This window comes from Amblyomma mixtum, chromosome 5 (assembly GCF_055824585.1).
Source record: "Amblyomma mixtum isolate Tamu chromosome 5, ASM5582458v1, whole genome shotgun sequence".
NCBI classification, from domain to species: Eukaryota; Metazoa; Arthropoda; class Arachnida; order Ixodida; family Ixodidae; genus Amblyomma; species Amblyomma mixtum.
The window spans coordinates 173,239,620-173,261,313 of NC_143016.1; the positions used below are offsets into that span (position 1 = coordinate 173,239,620).

The window sequence follows — 21,694 nt, forward strand, 5'->3', positions numbered from 1 at the left end:
CGCTAATGGGAGCTTCAGGATTTTTTTTCCTTTTCTTCAGGCTTTGGCATGAGCCTCAGGAAATCTCTTTGAAACCCTTCCAGTATCTGTGGTTCGTGGCTTAGCAGGTCTTGATAATGGTCGACAAAAGCGCGGTGTATCAGTTCTTGGTCTTGTACAACTTCATCTCTGTATCTTATCGCTTTTATTTCATTGAGCACGGCGTAACTTTTTTCATCTGAATGGGCACGTATGGTCGGGGTTCCACCCATATATAGCCTTTCCGCCCGTGCGCGTACTACAGCTCCTCTGCGTCTGTCTTTATCAATTATTTCTAGTTTGCTTTTAACTTCTCTTATTTCTTTCGCCAACCTATCCGGGTTAATGGCTTCTACACTTAAGCAAAAGTCAAGCTAACTTTGCAGTGCAGTTTCTTTTTTTTCTGTATTCTCCGCAGCTCACTGGCTTTTTCAATGACTGCATGCTATTTATGCGCTTTGCTTAAAATCTTCCCCTGCTTGAATGTAACACTGGGGTTGACTAGCTAGTAGACCTTCAATTCTTTCTTTTATTCCCTTCACATGCTCTTTATCATTGAGGATCTTGGCGTTGCATTTCCGCAGCTCCCGGCTGAACTTGGCTGTCTTCCTTGGCCCTAGCGCACATGTAACCAAGCTATGGTCACTAAAAGAAACGTTTCTAACATCATATTTTGCCCAGTGAGGTGTCAGACCGGCCGAAACATTGATTGGATGTAGTCTAGCGTGTCTGTTTCGCTGGTATTGCCTAAAGCGAGACACTGTACCGTTTGCAGAAAACATCCTACATCTTGTAACGGATAGTCTTCCGTCAGCGAATTCACCACGGATACACTATTATGGGTCACGAAGTGAATGTATTAGCTAATATAGATGACCTCGTGTTTTTCTGCACTGATAAGCCAAGCATCGATGAGGTTATTCGTTTAATGAAGGACATTGGTTCAGTGTCAGGAGGTCATATTAATCGTTCTAAGAGTTGCGGTCTCTGCTTGGGAATGTGGCGATCGACACCTGCCGAATAAGCTGGTAGGCAATGGACATGTACAGTCTTTGTCAAAAGTTTAGAGCCCAGGCGGTTTGTTTCTAAGCCTCGCAGTGGGTCTCCTGAAGCATTCGTGGCACCCCTACCCATTGAGGGAGGCAGGACCAGAAATCTTCTTACCTTCACCAAATTTGGAGCACTGGAGATGCATTACGAACCAAACAGCGTGCTTCAGTAGCAAACCCCCTGGGCTCCAAACTTTTGACAAAGGCTGCACGCCACCAACGCTGTCCCTTTGGTGTCCCTTTGAGTGCCTATAAGCATAGTGCACATTACTGGAAAGACTGCGTGCCAACTCTTCAGCGCTATGCTGAGACTTTTGTCCCCCACTGTCTCTCAATTTTTGGCAATCTGTTTCGCGCCACTAAAATTTATTACGTGCTTCAAGTTATCCATTGGACAAGACTATATTCAGAGTTTTCCCAGTGTTTTCGCCACTTTTGTGTGGAATTCGTCTTTTAAATCTATGAGGCATGATGTCATTTTGCGACATGTAAGTGCTGGCGGCCCTGGTTTACTCCACCTCTATGTCCGGCAGACAGTCTCGCGCTTCATGTTTTTCCGTGAGACTACCCACCCAACAGTGCGTGTAATCTTTAGTTAATGTTTTACCGAACCTCATGGTGTCTTCTAATGTTCCTCATCGCCCGTGTTTGTGAGGCTTCATGCATGAGCTGTGTCTGGCTGTTCGTTTCCTGCTTGTTCGTTTCTCCCCTGAGTTCCTGTTCTTAGTGTCGAGGAAACAGTTGTACAGGGATTTAATACGTATGCTCTTCCCTGCGCCCATGTGCCGTTCTATGTATTTTTGGTCTACCGGGACATTACGTACTCAAAAGAGTCCATAAAATGCTCCTCTCGCAGTGTACCAAGAGATTTTTCTGTAAGCTACATAGTAAAACATTGTCCCTTAAAATATGGTTATAACAAAAAGGGCATTTTTGTGTCCACGGTGGATTGCCGGCTTTGTGATGGTTCATAAGCGACTGAGCGTTGTTTGATCGATTGCAAAGATGCAATACACTTTTGGGATATCTTACAATGGACATTGCAAAAAGAATTAATTTGACACCGTATTCTGTGCGGTATCTCACTGCACTGTGATTTGATGGTGAATCTTTAGATATGTTCTTTCTGATTAGAATACACAACCTCTGGAAAACGTGCATGAAGGATCGACATTATGGATCTGTTGTTTTTACAAAAAATTACTTCAGCGAATGATTATTCATCTAAAGGAATTGTACGTACAGACGTAATTTGAACCAGAGTGCCAACTAGGCCTAGTGTTGTGCTCTTCATTGCCCTCTTTCTATCGCGTCGTTGCTTAGATGTGTCGTATGGTTATGTAGTAGTGATGTGCCCTGTGCCGCGTCTTTCCTCGTGCTTGGTTGTTTAGATGTGTCGTATAATTCATTGTGCTAATTTGCGTTTGTTTTCTTCGTGGTTTGTACATAGTTCATGTGCATAGAACATAGGACATAGTTCATGTGCATAGGTTTTTTGCCACAGTCATTTACCAAAAGTCATATTGTTTTAAGACCGAAAACTGACGATAGAGAAAAACTACGATTTGTAGATGGCTACAGACCTCTCACGCTTTCTAATGTTGATTACAATATCTTCACTAAAGTCTTTCAAATCGGCTACACCTTGCAATGGCTACTTTGATTGGGGCCTCATCAAACATGTGCCTTGAGGGGTCGGTCCATACAATCTAATCTACATATAGCGCACGCAGTGTTGAAGTATTGTAGTGACGCTCATGAACAATTAGCACTGTTGTAAATTGACCTGGCAAAGGCGTTCGATCGGGTGTCCCATTCGTTTCGTTTCTCTCTTCTCAATCACGCCAATCTAGGTTCAGTTCTTTCTACTGGGATACGCCTTTGTTAGAAAAACTGTTCAACGCGCTTGATTGTTATTGGCTGCCTCTCACAACCAGTCCAAATTCAGTCTTCTGTGAAACAGGGCTGCACGCTGTCTCCGCTTCTGTTCGCATTACACTTGGAGCCACTTTGTCTGAGTGTTATAAACAGTGCAGCTGTCCATGGTTTTCGTACTAAGGGTCACGAACTGAAGGTGTTAGCCTATTCGGATAGCGTTGCGTTTTTCTGCCGAGAAGCCAAACATCGATGAGGTTAATCGTTTAACAGAAAACTTCGGTTCGGTGTCAAAAGCTCGTTTTAATCGTTCTAAGAGTTGCAGTCTCTTGCGGTATGTGGGAAACGACACCTGCCGAATATGCTGGTATACAATAGACACGTACGCCACCAAAGTACCTTGGCGTTCCTTTGAGTGCCTATAAGCGCAGTGCGCATTACTGGAAAGACCGCGTGCCAACTTTTCAGCGCTATGCTGAGACTTTTGTGCCCCATGGTCTCTCGAGTTTTGGCAGGGCGACCGCATGCACTCTGTTTCTCGCCACTAAAATTTATTATGTACTGCAAATTATTCATTGAACAAGACTTTATATCCAATGATTCCACAGAGTTTTCGCGACTTTTGTGTGGGGTTCGTCTTTTGAATCAACGAGAAGGGATATAACCTTTTCCGGCCTGCAAGCGCTGGTTGCCGCTGTTTAGTCCACCTGCATGTTCGACAGGTGGTTAAACGTTTCATGTTTTTCCGAGACATTACACACCCAATAATGCGGGCATTCCTGCAAGTAAATTTAGTTCATGCATTACCGAACAACATTGTCTCTTCTAATTTTTCTGGTCGTCCGTGTTTGTGGGGATTCATGCATGAGGTGTATCTGTCTGTTTGTTTCCTACTTCTTCGTTTTTCCCCAGAGTTCCTTTTTTCGGTGTCGAGGAAACGGTTCTACAAGGACTTAATCTGTACGCTCTTTCCTCCACCAATGTATTGCTCTGTGTATTTTCGTTTACCGGGATATGGCGTACTCAAGAGAGTACGTAAAATGCCCCTCTCGCCATGTACAAAACCATTTTCCTTTAAGCTACACACTGAGACCCTGCAGTTAAAACATGGCTGGAGAAAAAGGCTATTTTGGTGTCTACGGTGAACGGTCGCCTTTCTGATGCTCCTGAAACAATTGAGCATTGTTTCATCCATTGTAACAATGCAATAATCATCTGGGACATCATGCAACGTACATTGAGAAAAAGATTTAATTTGACGCCGCATTCTGTACGGCTTCTCGATGCACTACCATTTGTTGATAAGCACATAGATATGTTATTTTAATTGGGATACGCAGCCTGTGGAAAACACGCATGATGGAACGACATTGTGAATGTGTTGTTTCTGCCAAAGAGCATTTCTGTAGAAGAATTGTACACCTAAAAGAACTGTATGCCCAGACCGAATATGAACCCAAGTGGTACTAACTCTTAGTGTTGTGTTGTTCATTTCCTTTTTTCTAGTCCTTTGTTGCTTAGATATGTCGTGTTATGATGTATTCGCTATGTGTTCCGAACTGACTCTTTTCTCGTGTTTTTGTGTTGATGTGCCACTGCTTGTAGATAGCTCATGTACATAAACATCGCATGATTGTAATAAATGCCATGTTGAAGAAAAAAAAAGCCTAGTGGTCTCGCTAAGCGGCCGGCCTTTAAAGGAGATCTATTCGCGCAGCCATGGGTTCGACTCCCAGTCATGGATATTGAGGTATATTGATTTAGTTTTTTTTTCCTCTGTTTCACGGTTTCACCTCTAACTCATCTGTAGGTCAAAGTTACAGAGTCCGCGATTGAAGCCCGAGGTCCCATAGTGAAGCTTTCGCTACGAATAGAGAGTAGGAGGGGCAGCAGTGGAGGTCTCCAGTATAATTTCGACCACCAGGGATGTTTAACGTGCACTAACAGTGCACAGCACTCGGTTGCCTTTTGCATCTTGCCTCCATCGAAACGAGGCCGTCACTGTCGGGTTCGAACCCGGGAACTACGGGTCACTAGCAGGGAGGAAAAAAATAATCAGCAGAAGCAAATTTGGGGGTGCGGAAGGCGGAGAGATACGGAACGTGTACTATGCAGATGAATATCTTGGTGCGGGCTTGTTGGTAAACCATCAATGACAAAAGAGAGACACGAGAACACAGGACAAGCGTTTGTCCTGTGTTCTCGAGTCACTCTTTTGTCCTTTTTTTGCTGCCCGCTGCCGCTTTCCATGATACAGTACAGACAATGTACAAGCGCTGCGGCTGCTTCAAGCGGCATGGCAGATATAAGCCAGGGTGACCTGGAAAAACAGATAAAGCGTGTGGGCTTAGCCAGAAATATGCACAAATGGCAATAAAAATTATATCAACTGAAATGAAAAGACAGGAGAGTGAACGGCACCGAAGGATACAGGAAAAAATGGCGTCAAAAAGCTGTTTCATGTCAGAGAATCTCGGAACAGAAAAAATAATGAAGCCGAAAATAAAGGGGCAGGAAAAGATAATGTGAGAGCCACGGCCCCCTGACAGTTGATAGCAGGAGATGCAGGGAAGAAGGTAATACAGGATGCTGATAAAAAGACTAAAAAAAGCAAGGGGAGGAGTAAAAGATGAATGAAACTAGGAAGAGGCGATATGGAGTACTTGGAAGAGAGGTGGAGCTTGTTTTGATCTGGTGGTGTCATTTTTGCTCTGGCCATGTGCAAGACGCAAATAAATGCTTACGTCAGCAACAGAATCTACCTGAGACACTCTAAGTTTCCTAAGACGTTTATTCCTGCTAAGAAATTATTAAATTTGTGGATTCTGAATGCCTCTATTTTCTGTGGAATCGTTTAAGTTCATAGAAGTTACAGCCACATTGATTAAAGTGTCCCAATACAGTCTTTGGGATGTCCTTACATTTGTCAACACGGTATCCATTCAGTCTCGGGCTCACTGATTTCCTCGTTTTTTTTTCTTCATATTGTTCCTGATAGGAGGAGCATTGCAGCATGTAGATAAGAGAAAATCACATCACGCGCAGTTAAAGCAAATCTTCCCAAAGATGAAGTCACTTGACATGAATCTAGGAATAGTGTCGCTTTGTAAATGGTTGAGGTCTTATATCTAGGTCAAGAGCACAAGCTTAGGGCAGCTGGTGGGGGCTATTTCTGAAAATGTGCATACAGTTTTCGGCGGTCACTGTCCCGATCACTCTTGCAGCAGCTAACGGGAGAAGAGAGCCAGGAAGATGCTCTCAGAAAGGACACATGTAATTAGGAACGAGCCGAAGTCCTGTCATTCATTTCGTCTTGGCGATTGCGAGCATCCTTGGCCAGAATTAAAGCACGTGTTGAAATTATTCGTTGCACATTTTTCTCCTAAGGGCCGCGAAACATGCTTGGGCGCATCTGTGTAGGTGAAATTGGTTTTTTGGTAAATTGGCTTTGAGGAAAGGAAATGGCTCAGTATCTGCCTCACATATCTCGGTGGACACCCGAACCGCGCAGTTAAAAATGTCCCCTCTACGGCTGCGCCAGTTGAAATCCTCTTTTAAGATCCCGTAGAGGGGAATTGCTGTTGAAGATGATAATTGTAGGATGCTTGACGTCTTGCAGATTCGTTTTGCTCAATCACATTGCAAGAGGACACTTCTGGAGAGGTTAAACTTTTATAACAATTAAAAGCACAAAGGAAGATACAAGCAAGGAGAGAACATATTTACACTTGACTGGCTCGTACTTCTACGTGACGAAACCAGCCCTCGGTCCTGCCGAAGCAACGGGTTTTAAATCCTGTCCCCGCCCTAGGTGGGGAGAATAACCAATCAGGTACTGTACAAACATCCACCCAATAACTTATTGGCGAAAGGAAAATAGAACCAATGAATGATTGGGGAAAGAAGGTAGCCCCTCGCGACACCGTACACATATGTACACTTTCTACTATCACTGCGGCGAGCTTCGCGAACATTCACTTTCCCACTTTCCCAACGTCCGGATGACCCAAGTTCCAGGAAAGCCATTTCAACTCATCTGTTTCTCATCGTCGCTCCTCATGCCTGCAGCTAGCGTGACAATATGTCAAAGCATGCCGCTGCAGACATGGCACAAAAAGCCGCGCACTGTGACGCGGGTCAGCATCGCCGTACACACGTGCACACAGGATGCCACCTAACGACTCCGTCCATGAGGGGAGTTTGACGTCTCCTGTAATCCCCCGCCATTCGGCGCCCCCTGTTCTCCCGCCGGGTTGACTGTGCGGTTGTGCGGAGGGCCCAAGAAAAAGGACGTAATGGGCGTTCCCATCAAGCGACCGGATGCAGCAAACAAAATACGGCACCGCGAACTTCACTCGCGCCGTAAAGAAAGGGAGGAAGGTGGGAGTGAAAGAAGAAAGAGAGAAAGAAGTGTCGTAGTGGCAGTCTCCGGAATAATTTCAACCATCTGGGATCCTTAACGTGCACTGACACCGCACAGCACTCGGGCGCCTTTTACGTTCCGCCTCCATCGAAACGCGGCCGCCGCGGTCGGGTTCGAACCCAGATACTCCGGCTTTGTAGACAACGCCTTAACTACCGAGCGATCGCGGCAGGTCTGCGTAGGTGAACTTCGCGGCAAGTCAAACATTACGCGATCAATTAACTACACAAAATTAACTAATCAAGTTTAATTTTGGCTTCGAGGAGTAGAAATGGAAATCATCAACAGCGAAGGCGAGATAACAAAAATTTTTCCAGGTTCTGCTTGAAGAGCTGGCGTGCACTTCTCACCTCAGTGATTTCACGGTGGCATCACTGGCACGACTTTAATTTCAGGCAGTTTTCAAGAGAACTTTTTTGAGCCGGTACGAGTGCTCGACACTTTAGTGACTTTTCTTGCCCCAAGCACAACGGGCTGGGACTTTTTGCTTTAAATTTTTTTCGTAATCCCAAAATAATTTTTGTCCCAAACACAAGAGTGGTAGAGCAGGCATGTGGACAAATAAATCACGTTTATTCTTCGATAGAGTCGTCTTCGTTCCCGCCCGGAAGGCGAACGCATGCGGCGAGACTTCCGTTGCAGCATCAGAAGCTGATCACCACGCGAATTCTGTGGAAGAGAGGAGAAAAGGAAAGGGTCGTGGAATTATTAACTGGACGTGCTCGGAAAATTTCGAACTGCTCGACACAAAATGCCGGACGACCAGCGAACTGTGCGCAAGACAGGAGTGCATAGTGATTTGATCAGTTTAGGATAGTAAAGTTGGGCAAAGTTTTCTCAGAACCGTTTTAGTGGTAACATACAAAGCACCACACTGTTACCAAGTTATAGAACGGGCGCACAATGCTCGGCAGACTGCATTGTGTCCGCTCCTTAGACTGCTTCAAACTATCTCCGCTGGCGTCTCTTGCTGTCAGACGGGGTCGCTCAGCAGTTGAATTAAGAAATAGCAGCAGCATTTCCACAGCTGGTTTTCTGCTCGGAGCCGGAGTGATAACTATGTCACCAGTTTTATTTTTTTTTTTTTTGAAGTGCATCAGTGAAATATATTTTGCTGCTCGGCAGTACAGGATACTCGACAATAGTTCATATTCACACTATCAATCAGGTGATAGAGAAATACGCTGAATATAACCAACCCGTATATATAGCGCTCATTGATGACGAGAAAGCATTTGACTCTGGAAACCTCAGCAGTCACGCTCCCATTGCGGAATCGGAGCGTAGAAGAGTTTTATGTGAAAATACTGGAAGATATCTATAATATAGCTTCCATAGTCCTCCAAAAAGTCAGGAATAAAATTCCAATAAGGAAGGGTGCCAGGTAGAGAGACACGGACTCGCCATTGCTATTGACGGCCTGCTTACAGCAGGTGTTCCGAGACCTGGATTGAGAACAGTTGGGGATAAGAGTTAATGGACAATACCTAAGTAATTTCCGATTTGCTTATGACATTGCTTTGCAAAGTCACACAGGAGATGAGATGCAAAGCATGATCAATGAGTTAGACAAGCAGAGCAGAGCGGTGGTTCTTAAAATTGCAGTGCAGAAAACCAAAGTGATGTTCAACAGTCTTAAAAGTGATCATAAAAGTGCTTAAAGGTGATCTACCACCCAATGAAATGGACGTGATTGCGCTCGCATCTTTTGGTGACCGCCAGTATGAAACACTCACACACTGACTCCCACCTTTTCTAGAGCCTCTAAATGGAAGGAATATAATGCAACTATGGCTGTACAGACCAGATAACACCTAAAAGCAACTGAAAAGCAGCATTTTCTACACTAACCTCTGCCTATAGTTGCGATTCTGTTGTCAATCAATCAATCAATCAATCATTTTATTTCCTTAGAAAAGGAGGAGTACGGGACTAAAAGCTCGAACAGCTTGACGAGGTCCCGACCCCTTGTTAGTTGGCATGACAGCAGGATGACGGCCAGTCTTACACAAAAATGAAAAAATATCACAAAGCAACGGGTAATACAGAATGAAACAAGACGGCAATCAATCGGAGAAGCAACAAAAGGTAATACAGATAAATCAACACACATAAGCAACATTAGTGAACAAAATTAGGCGAATAGGAAAGCATGGTTTAGTCTTGCGAATGAAGAAGTTGACAAAAACGTTTAATGCGACAGTTTCTGTTTCTGGAGGGATCAAAATTTTGTCGGTCTAGTAAGTTTAACAGCGAAGGTAATGTATAAGATACAGATTGTTCATCATAGGAGGTTCTCGGGGTGTGTACAAACCACATTTCTTTATGTCGGGTCTGACGAATATTTGTGTTTTCTTGGAGTTTTGCCAGATGAGTTATGTAATCAATGCCAAACTTTACAAAACCTTTGTAGCACAACATCAACCTGTAATTATAAAAACAAAACACAGGAAGAATTTCATATTTTGGAAAAAGTGGTTTTGTGGAGTATGTATAATGGACATCAGCTATGTAACGTACAGCTGTTTTTTGTAGCAAATGTAGTTTCTGCAAGTTTGTCACGCCAGTTGTGCCCCACACCACAATGCAATACTGCATGACAGATACCACCAGTGCATTGTACAACATTAATTTTACCTTGGTCGGGAGAATGCGACGCAGACGAGCAATGACACCAATGGCAGATGACAATTTTGATTGTAGGTGATCAACATGCTCATTCCAGGTAAGGTGCTTTGAAAAATGCACCCCAAGGATGTTAACGGAGTCCACGATCTCTAACTGCTCACTGCCCAGACACAAATTCATATTAGTTGTCAACATCTTACCTCTAGGCGTGTACAAGATTACTTTTGTTTTCTTCGGGTTGATTTTTAAACAGTTTATCGCGGACCAGCGTTCTAAGTCAGACAGCGTCTTATTAGCCTTCATTTCTAGATCTGTTTCCACGTTGCCTATAATAAAAATGGTTGTGTCATCGGCATACGAAACGAATGTAGCATTATCTGTGTAGCTTGCAATGTCATTTATGTAAATTAAGAACAAAAGTGGGCCCAAAATGCTTCCTTGCGGCACACCAGTGGTAACTGCCTTCCGTGAAGATATTGCGTTATTGGCATCTACAAACTGTGACCTGTGGGACAGATAAGATGACAAAAGCGAGTGGGCGATTCCACGCACACCATACATTTCTAATTTGTTAAGAAGAATGGAATGATTAATTAAATCAAAAGCCTTAGAGAAGTCTATATATATGCCTAACGCCATATGCTTACACCTGAACGTGTCTAAAATTATTTCTTTTTGGCTCAGGAGGGCCAGGAGGGCGTCCGCTGTCTTTGTCAAATTTTCCATTGCCATATGTGAGGAGCACATTTCTTAGGGGCAACAACGCGACATGCGAGGACGAAAAGAAGAAACACAGGACGATGTGCTGTGTTGGACTTCATTTCTAGTACTTGAGGCTCCGTTACCTGTCCTTGTCTAAAACAGCGTTTCCTCTTCTTTACCCCGTCTTTCGCGCTGTTGACCCTAGAAAAGCATAACCAACTGGCGTGTTTGACCGTACTGAAGAGGATATATTTCGGACGAACGTCGCTTCAGTTGCTAGGGAGCATCCGGCGCATCTGATTCCTATACCTATGGTCCTGTTCTGTTCAAGCAATGCCCGCGGACTGCGTATGTTCAACGCTGCCTCTCTGCCAGCCGCTAAGGCTTCTCGTAGGTCTCCTGGCTGATTTGCAGCGCTTCCCAAAGTGCATTCCCAGCAGCCGGCAGAGAAGACTCACGAGCGACCGCTCCGGCGCATCGCGAATGCCTCGTTGATCTTGGCCAGCGGCAGGCGGTGCGTGATGAGCGGGTCCAGCTTGATGACCTTCTTCAGGTACAGCTCGACCAGCTGAGGGACCTGGTCCACACTCTTCCAGCCTGCGCACAGAAAAAGAACCTCGGAGTCGGCCTCCTAGTCGGCTACCATGCACGCATGAACAGGTTTGCGCTGGTCCGTTCCAAGTTATTGATTTGAGCACGGTCTAATTACGACAAGGAAACGACTTCCTCCTATTTCACTTCTAATTAATAATTTGCATTAATCGCTGAAATTCCCATTGTGATTGTATAGGTTCCAGACAACGTTACAGCACATTTCTGATGCCCTAGAAATTTAATCTACCTGTTTACGATCTACTACACTGCGTTTTTTTTGTTAACCTTATTTGGACTCAGGATTACTTTGAGTACACTGATACACTCTGTTGATGTGATACGTGGTCCCTTTTCAAGTTTCCTATTTTGGGCAGCCAGCTCCGTGTATCCTGCAGTGTGCGTTAAATAGTGAATGTCAAATAAATCTTGTTGAAAGGATGCCAGGGGAGGGGGCAGGCAGCAGCAGGGAGGACTGTCGTCCAAACGGCGACGCACCTCCGAAGGTGCATCCGCGCCAGCAGCGGCCCTGCTCGAGCGTGGCCGGTGCCGCGCTCGCCTGGCTCGTGGAGGCGCCCAGCACCACGCACTCACCCCAGCCGTCGTGGCTGCACTCCAGCGCGTCCCGCTGCGGAGGTTGAAAGGGGTGCGTGTTTAAAGACTACTACTGCCACCGTGTACGGATGCAAGTAAAGAAAAAAGCGGCTTTTCCTCGGCACGGAGGGAGGGAGAGAGGCTTTAATGAATAATGCAGAGGTCTGCCTGGTTATAGGCCTGGCTTGCTACTCCACATGAGGGTGAAAGAAGAGGGTGAAAGAGAGAGAGAGAAAGAAAAAAATGGGGACAACATACTCAACACTCGCGCACTCACAAACACACATGATTACCAAAGTATGTCCACTAAAACCGTGTCCCTTAGGAAAACTAAGAAAGCTTTTATCCCTCGCTCAGCCGAAGTCGCATCAGTCCAGGGTCCAAGGACATGCTCCAGGTGCACGGGGTCGTCCTGAAGAAGTCCTAAAGCACCTAACAGTGCACCGAATTCATCTGGACATTGCATTTACTAAATTCTATCTTTTCCTCGGCATAGTGCCAAGTGCCATGTAGGGGGCTTCGCCCCCACGATTTACATCATTGGCAATAAACGTTTCCACCACCACCAGGGACCCCCTTTCCAGCCAGTGGCCTGGGCCGATTCTTATAAACATGCTGCAGCCGCAGTGTAGGGAGTCGCAGGTGAAAGCACAATGTCCCCTGCCTGCATTGTGGAGGATAGTCAGCTTCCTGCCCTTTCACGTCACTCCATAGTCATCCTTTCGTGCCGGCAGGTTCATAAGAATCGGCCAAAGCCGTTGAGTGGAAGAGGGTCCTTTGACCTGTAAAAGCCGCTTTTTCTTGCTTTGTATGCAACTACATATTCACTGATGCATTTTAGTGAGACCAAACAATGTGCAGAAACCTACGAAAGATCAGCAACGATCGCATGCGCAAATGTTTTAACCAATGAAGTTCTCGGCTTTTATCCAGGCAATAAACACACGTAGCAAACACTTTACGGTGGTGACGACGCAAGAAGGATTGGGAAAATGTAAACCTACTAAATACCAGTGGTCTGACCAAAATATTAAGCTGGGGAGATTTTGTAAATTATTTATCGCATTATTCACAAAAGTGCACCAAACACGAACAATAGGGTGACTAGAAAAAACAAGCGCTGACTTCAACAGAACTTTATTCCTCTGGCCAGAGTGTTTTTGTTGTTGGACACATGCGAAGATTGTTCGTGCCGTGTATGCCGGTTTCGTTTTCGTTTGTTTTTTGTAAGATTCTTCATGTGTATATTCTTCCCTTCTTGTATTAAAATTCAATTGAGGGCAACGCTTGTTTTGTCTAGTCTCCCTTTTGTCCGTATTTGGTGCGGGGTTGTGAATCATGAATATATACCAACTCGCTGAACTTGATTCGCTCCTCAGATTATTGCTCACGAAGGTTGATCCAGTACCTGCGCTGTTAAGCCTTTCTGGTAACCGCTACTTCTGGTTATTTTGACATACGTCCGGCAAAAAAAAAGAGACAATAATTATAGAGGAAATCTTCCCTCCAGACTATTCAAGCTCGTGACGTTTACATCGGAAAGGGCTCCGTGTTTACTGTTGTGAAGGTGATGGCGGTGTGACCCGCCCCTAGGATTCGCCCCAAAATTAGTGTCGACATAATGCAGCTGACTTTCAAAAACAGCCCGCGAAGGCGACACCTGTATTTCACCTTTGTCTTCCTTTTCCGGCTTTTAAAAGCACCGTTAAAGTCAAGGTAGCGTCTCTGTCGTTAGAATGCGGTAATATTCGATACAGGCCAATTTGACTTTGCCGAAAGCGTTTCTTTAGAAAGTCTATCTTGACGAAACCGGTGGCCAGTGTAACAAAGTGTTGCTGTACATTAGGGATGCGTTGTAGCGGATGAGAGACCTGGCGGTATCTTATTAAAGAGTGCCCTCGATGAAAGGCGTAAGGCGCTGATAGAGCGAAGGTACGCCTTGAGCACTTACATTCAACGTCATTATATGCATAACTGCGCTCACTGCAGGGCAAACACCACTCACATTAACTTTCAATTAGACCTGTGCAGCGGGAACTGTGACCTACTCAGTAAATTTCCTAATCCCGCCCATCTATAGGACTTTCTGACTTTTTGCCTACGCATTACATTCGCTCCCCAAGCTCAATTCGCCGTCTCTCATCCGATCAAGAACCCGATTTTAACCTTAAAGATATGTACTATCGACATAATCATCACATTTACCCTCGCCCATGTAAAGGCCTGAAGAAGGCGGATGAGCGGCTCCTTCTCCGCCTCTTCACCAATACATTGCTGTGCCCGGCAGCACTAAAACTTTTCGACCCCTCTTTTTGCGGCAACTGCCCGCACTGTAGTGCGGTGTCTTCGGACACCTATCACATGGCGTGGGCCTGCCCCTCCATCCCGACTAATCCCCATCCCCAACCCAACTCGGGAAGACTGTCAGGTGATCCTGCTCGGCTGGCACGACTTACAGGCCCAACAAGCCTTAGTCGGGCGAGCCTGGGTGTCGGCCACCGCCCCTGGGGCCCCAAACTTGGGACCTCCACCTAGAGCTTGTAAAGACCGGTCCCTTACGGGCCAATCCAAGTATACCCCCTGCCTTTTGTATCTCGTAATAAATGTTTTCACCACCACCACCACGACCCCAAACGCGCTGCGCGAATCACAGCGGCAGTTATGAAGCGAAAAGCTTCACTACGAGGGTCGGAGCCGAGCTTCGCGTGCGTATGCCGGGAATGCCGCAAAAGCCATATTCTGCGCATGCGCGAAACCTAGTGACGTCACGCGCAGCGCAGGTGGCCGCCGCAACCACCGCCCGACCTTTCGCCGCAGCCGCGCGCTACTGCGCCTGTGCGCCACCGCTACCGCTGCGCGCGCTTCTCCTCCTCGCCAGTGTTTGACCTTTCGATGCAGCCGCGCGCTACTGGGCTATAAATGCGCTTGTCAGAGAATAGGCATTCGCCATGGAAGGAGAAGCACCCAGACGTGGCTGTAGACAATATACCGATCCAAAAGTGTTAGCTTGGGAGTTGGCCGAAAAGCCGCGAAGAAATGAAAAGCGCGAAGCTAAACGTATGACCGAAACGCCAGAAAACCGGGCGGCACGCCTCGCAATACGACGTCAGAAGGAAGCTGAACAGCGTCTCTTGGCCGCGTCAACTGAGAGTAGGCAGATGAGCGAAGACGGTGAAACAACGTCTCAATTGGGATTTGCTGTCGCTTCTGATATCCAGGCTTAACCAAGCTAAGACACGCCTAATTTTTTTGCTTGACACGCCACTTAGAGAGATGCTGCTAAAACAAGTGGCTCAGAGAAAGCGGCTTTCCAGGAAAGGTAGTCGCGCAGTAACTTTCTCGCTCCTCGGTGGCCACCTCAACCGCAGCGTGAGGAAAGGGAAAAGATGGGAGTGAGAAGTAAGAGTGAAAGGGGTGCTGCAGTGGATAATTAAAGTATTTATTTTGCTGCAATTGCAACATTGGGAAGAGGAGGGCGGCGCCCATAGTCAGGGACTCAGAAGCTGCTGCCCTTGTTCGTTCGATAAGCTGACGTGGACGTCTTTCGTCCGAGGTAGACAGTGCTGCCTCCCACCACTCCCTCGTTGGCCGGGTTATAATTCAGTGACTGTTTCTTTGGCAGGCCCATACCACATGGGACAGGTCTGCCATATCCCCGCAAATTACGCATTTCGATTCAATGAAATCCAGGTTTACGGCGTCTGGTACGTGACGGCTACGAAATGTCCGAGTCTGTAGTATACAGAGGCAAATCTCGTTGCTGAGGTAAGTAGTGGATATGTCTGCCGCTATATCCTGAGGTATGTTGTGAGTGCATCTATCTGGTCCGAATCCGGGGCACATCTATCGGGGTCCAGGGGGCGAACAGCTCGGGGTGAGTTGTGAGCCAACTCGTTCCCTTCTATACCCTGCAGACGACGTATCCACGCCAGCTGTTTGACGTCAGCATAGGTTTGTCTGGTTAAGATCAAGGACGCAATCGGGGCAATCCTTCCCTTAATGAAGCATTATAGAACTCATCAGCATCGAAACACGGCGTTGACCGCAAAAGTGGTCATGAAAATTCAGTGTGACGTAACCATGGTCCGGGAACCGGAAGTGACGCCATCGAACCCGAAGTGATATCAACCAGAGGAAGCGAAATCGAAAGTGACGCTGTCAGACCGTAGTTGATGATGTGGCTTGCTTAATGCGTCGCTTTATCTGTACGTGTATGTCTTGTGTCGTTTTAAATGCTTTCAACATAAAACCTTTGACTTAAAGGCCTTTGAAATCAGCCCTTTGTTAGCTGGCAAGGGTAGACGTGGTGATAACACCGAGGAAAGCAGAATCGTCGTCGGACCCGCCCGTGTGGCAGGGAATAGAAGCGCGGGACATACATTCAGCAACGCTGTGTTTCCGGCCGGACTTGTGCATGGTAGTAACATGAAATTCCTGCAACCTAAGGCTCCATCGAGAAAGCCGTCCCGATTAATCTTTCAGGTTCGTCAGCCACCACAGTGAGCGACGATCACCCAAAACAGGCGGCCATGCATGTACGGTGGAAATTTCTGGACTGTCGACACAACAGGCCTGACGCGGTGGCTCAGTGATTAAGGCACTCGTCTATTCAGCCGGAGTGCCCAGGTTCGAACCCAACCGTCGCGGCCGCGTTTCGATGGGGGCGAAACGCAAAAGGCGCCCATGTGCTGTGCGATGTCAGTGCATATTAGAGATCCCAAAGTGGTCGAAATTATTCCGGAGCCCTCAACTACGGCACCTCTTTCTTCCTTTCTTCTTTCATTCCCTCGTTTACCTTCCCTTACCGCGCGGTTCTGGTGTCCGCCGAGATATGTGAGACAGTAACTGCGTCACTTCCTTTCCTCAAAAACCAATTTTCATTTTCATCTCACACAATAGCGAGGCACTTTTTTCCGTGGTGAAATAATTGACTTCAGAACGGGACAAAGTGTGCCTGGCGCAAGCAATCATGCATTGTTTACCGTCCTGCCACTCAACAGGGCCGGACCTATAGGCCAACGTTACTGGCATCCGTGTGCAGTTCCTTGTCGCCTACGTCGTCGATATTCCCAAGTGTAGGCGTACATTGGGGACGGGAGTTGAGTTTTGTGAAGGCATTTTCCTGGTCCTCTGGTCCTCGCCCTAGAAGAACAGCTCGGCATCCTTCGTCAGGCGGATCAGGGACTCAGCTAGCTTGAAGAAATTGGGAACAAACCACCTATAGTACGCGCAGAAGCCGAAAACGACGCAGGCTCCGTTTATTCATTGCCTTGTTGAATGCAGCTACGGTTGCCGTCTTTTCGGGGACTAGACTAAAGCCTCGAGCGTTGACAATGTGGTGAAGAAACTTCAGCTTATTAAAAGCAAAGTGATATTTTTCGGGCATGAGAGAGAGAGAGAGACCGGATGAACGGATCGCCTTGGAAACCGCGACCGTAAACCGCAAACGTAAACTCGGTGCTTGGTGAACGGTGTCTCTCCGACTTAGGAAGTTAACGCAAAATAGTCGCGAAAGGAATGGATTCACGCAGCGTTTCTGAGTGGCCATGAGGTGCGGGTCCAGGTCGGTCGTCATGGCATTAGTCGTCGCCTCGTCGAAGTCCGATGTGTTGGATAAAGAGCGCTCTCCAAGTTCTTCATAATAAGCAACCGCTGCTTTCTTTATCAAATGTTGGGGTTCACAGCTAAAGTTTGCCACTAAGATGTCGGCGCGACCATTGGCAAATTCTACAAGGCATCGAGCTACACAAATCTACCGAGCGAGTAGCAGCGAAATTTTCGCTTCAGCGATGCCACGAGTGACCGTGCTGTGATCGCACTAGACTGTGACGAACTTGCTCCTCACGCGGAGGAACCGTTTTGCACTCATCGCATGCGCGCAGCAGTGCTCTGCGGGGCCTGATGTCGGTATGAACGGCTCGCACGGTGGAAAACGACACTATGAGCAAAAGTCGATAACCGCACCATACTCTTGAAGGAAATCCATGCCGAAAATCATATGTTTTGAGCACCCGTGTAATACGGCAAATATGCTAGTGAAAGTGAGACAGCGGATCTGTATTCGGCAGGGGCAGACGACAATCGGCGTCAGCACATGTCCGCCGGCAATGCGGATCAGTGGTCAGACAAAGGCTTCAGAACCTTAGTGAGAATCGGGGTTAGCTGGCTGCTCATTACATAAAAATCCGGCATCCACGGGTGCGGTCACGTCACAACTGTCGGCGGTTACTAAAATTTCAGCTGAAACCAGTCTTCGCAGCAGGTCGGTGAGGTCGTCGGATCGGGTCGTCGCGGTTTCGGCCGTCGGGTTAAATCGTAGGGTGGAGGCTGTTGATTTTGTGCAAAGCAGCGGCCCTACCACCGGAAAAAGCCGTCCTCAGTTTCCCCCGTGAAGCGACGTGCCTGTAGGTCGACCAGATGATGAGGGCTGATTGGGCGCCTAGGAGGTGGTGATCTGGACTGGTGTTGCTGTGTGGTCGGGAGCAGCACGTGAGAAGCCAAGTACTCCTCAATGTCCTGCGGTCTTTCACCGTGGCGTGGTCGAGGCGCATTCGGTGGGAATCCTCTCAAACCCAACCTCCGGCACGGACAATTGCGAAGAATATGGTCAGGCTACCCGCAATTGTAGCAGAGTGGTCGATTAGTGGACTTGCGCCACACGTGCGCTTTCCTAATAGCAGGGCGCAGGTCCTGCTGCTGCTCGACGAGGCGTAGGTAACGGTAGGCTGGTCCGGCAACGAGGCGGAGCACATGCGGCACGAGGGCAGGCTGGCTTAGTGCATCGCTGTAAGAAATGATGTACGGCTCCGGTTGTGGCGCTGATGGTGGCTGCACCGCCGGCCGGATTTCGTCACGGACAAAACCACCTTTAGAAGCATTGTTTGTCGGTGCAGCAAGAGGAGGCTTCGCAGTTCTTCGCGGACAATGCAGTGCCTCGTCCCCGGGGTGTCCCACAGACGCGCAGTAATGAGTGGCCACTATATTTGCCTGACGGCCGTATTCTGCACACCGTTCCCGCAGAAAACGTTTCTTGCTCGTCGCTTCCTAGGGAATGGCGGGGAGGGTTTTTGGAGCATCGCGAATGAGGCCAGCAAACACCTGGTTTTTCACCCCACGCATGAACTGCCGTACCTTCGCCGCCTCGGGCATGAAATGGTCGGCCCGATTGAAGAGTCATGTCATGTCCTCTATAAACATGGCCGCACTGTCGTTAGAATTCTGTGACCTGAAACAAAGGGTAAACTCAACCTGTCCTTTTCTCGCCGGAGCTGAATGTGGCGAGCAATTTACGGCGGAAAGCTGCTCAGTTTGAGAAGGACGCCTTATGTTAACAATTCTCCTAGCAAACAGGCACCTAGAGGTATCCTGCAAGGAGGCCGCTGAATGCTGACAACACACAAAAATAAAAATGGAGGAGAAAGCCTCTGGGTGCTGGCCAGCCTTTCTCCAAGGACTTGTCTTCGTCTGACCGAAGTGTTCATCATTCATCAGCAATCCTAATACGTCCGCTGAACAAAGGCTTTTCCCATCACCCTCCAATGAACCCTGTGCTGTGCCAGCTGCGGCCATCTTACTCAGCAAACTTTATCTCACTCGTTTGCCTAACTTTCTACCGCCCCCTGGAACACTTGCCCTCTCGTGGTATCCAGTTCGTTACTATCAAGGCCCGTGGGTATATTGACAGCATTACATGCCCTGCCGAAGCCCATTTCTTCTTCTTAACTTCGACTAGGATATCATCAAACCGCGTTCGTTCTCTGAAGTTTTACATGCAGCACTGCGTGCATGGCCCTACTGTCGCGTTAGGCACTGTTACTGTACTTGTCCAAGAAGCGACTGGCACAAAGAACGAACGCGCTCACCATGGCCTGTATGTTCCCGACGCACTCGAACGTGTAGTCGAGTCCGCCGTCCGTTTTCTGGCCCACGTAGTTGGAGATCGGCACCGTCAGGGTGTAGGGGTTGACGCACTCGGTGCACCCGAACTCCTTCCCTATTGAACAGTTAAGCGCAAAATAGAAATAAAGTTCTCAATAGATACCTTGTAAGTTCCGCGTATACCATTTAAGCGATTCTTTGAAAGCAAGAAATCATTCTGACGTCGAACCCTTGCAATGGTGGCATGATGCCCGAACGCAGCGGGTTCGGTTACGTTACGTGGTCAAAGCGACCAGCGTGTGACATAAAATAGGAAACTTAGCGGTCATCCTTTATGAGCGTCTTTTGAGTGTTTCTGCTCTTTACGGCATGTGCTTTTGTCGCCACGAACCAGTGCTGTTGTCATTTGAGTTTAAACTTGGAGCACTGCAAGTGTTCCCAAGCAAGCAGCGCCTTCAAGCGATCCTTTTTCGCCGTCGCATAGAAATGAACAGGGAGCCTTTGTAATGATTTGCGCAGAACGGTCTCCATCAATCGCCCTCCCCTTCGAGGATGGCTACAGTATGTGGCGCCCTCGTTTCGCTACGGGGGCGCCACATCCTGTAGCCGTCAGGAGAGCCGCGGGATCATGTTCATCACTTCCTCTCCAAAATTTATTACGCCGTCTGCATTTCTGCCTGGCATTCTGTACCTTCCACTGGGCTAATTTTTTTTATTTTTTTCTTCACGTCCCCTGTCGTGATAAACTACTAAGCGGCAAAGCGCAACGTTGCAACTGAAGCACGCTGCCGCGTTGCTTTGGGCCGCTTTGCTGGCAGCCTTTGTCAAAATTATACCACCCATCGAGTTTGCTCCAACGCCATACTGTGACGCTTGTTTCACACCGAAAGAGTTCCAAACCTCTTGGAGGCTTCCCCTGGTGGCACGGCGCACCTTCCTGCGGGACTCACAACTAGCTCCCCATGAGCCTTTTGTTCTTGACAAAGGCTTGGGGAGTGCAGGCATGCAGGACTTCATGACCACTACAAACATGGTTCCTCCGCGTGTTCTTGCTCGTCTGTCGAGATGAGTCCCTTCGTTTGGGTTCTGTTATCGCTTAGCTTACGAGGCAGTGACCTCAATATATGGCACATCTGGCCATACATCTGCTATGTGCAACAAGGTGAGACTCGAAGTAGTGTCTTATGTCTCATGCTCGCGCCACGTAATCTACACTACGCACTGAAAAGCGCCCCTAGCAGATAGATATGCCAGGTAAATGAATTTACGTATTTTACAACTAAAGTATGCGTACATTCTCGGTGGCAGACGGGACCATCTGTTGAGCGCTTACGGCACTACCGAACGTTATGTGAGGCTTTGTAAGCACAAGGATGGAGACCGAGCCTGCAGAATTCGGGCAAAAGCACGTGCTAAGGAATACAGCCATTCAACCGGCCGGCACCCCTCCGTAGAAAGCGGCGAGGAGATCCAATATATAACAACGCGAATGAACGAGGGCGAAACAAGATGCCTTCCTTTTTTCGAACTGTTTTGTAACGAAACTAAACCGACGTGCCAAACTTTACATTTTTATCGGTGAGAAAAACTGACGGCCGAGCAGCCAGCGATCGTACAGTGGCGTCCACTTCTGGATAAAACAGGAGCAGATCTAGGCCGCTGCAGACGGCGTGCCGCCAAGCTAAAATGGCGCTTAGACCGAGAGGGCGGCGCTTCCCTCTAAGCACCCTTACGACAACGCTGCACAAGAATGGAGGGGAGTTCACGTGCCGGCATTGGGCTCACACGTACATTTCCCGCCTTGTAACAAAACATTAAAGCGATCTATGCAGCGGATACGTAGGCGTCATCAGCAAATGCTCGTATTTTTAAGGAAAATATGTGCATTGAGTTGTCTTTCCCTCGGCCCTTTCTTCATTTTCATTGACTTATCACA

At 47.6% G+C, this 21,694-nt stretch overlaps 1 protein-coding gene and 1 pseudogene across 1 annotated transcript in view; one reads left to right on the forward strand and one right to left on the reverse strand.

Annotated features, from left to right (window-relative positions):
- Nucleotides 1-1,528: 1,528 nt before the first annotated feature.
- LOC149344735 (uncharacterized) lies at nucleotides 1,529-4,448 on the forward strand (annotated as a pseudogene).
- A 3,487-nt stretch (nucleotides 4,449-7,935) lies between these two features.
- The window catches only part of LOC149344736 (alcohol dehydrogenase class-3-like), a 99,296-nt gene continuing 85,537 nt past the window's right edge, over nucleotides 7,936-21,694 (reverse strand). Inside the window, exons 7-10 of the mRNA XM_089546345.1 lie at nucleotides 19,743-19,873; nucleotides 11,785-11,914; nucleotides 11,154-11,292; nucleotides 7,936-8,034 (exon numbers count right to left, since the gene is read on the reverse strand). Of these exons, the coding sequence (XP_089402471.1) occupies nucleotides 8,010-8,034; nucleotides 11,154-11,292; nucleotides 11,785-11,914; nucleotides 19,743-19,873 (425 nt within the window). The 3' untranslated portion in view covers nucleotides 7,936-8,009. The remainder of the gene's footprint in view (nucleotides 8,035-11,153; nucleotides 11,293-11,784; nucleotides 11,915-19,742; nucleotides 19,874-21,694) is intronic.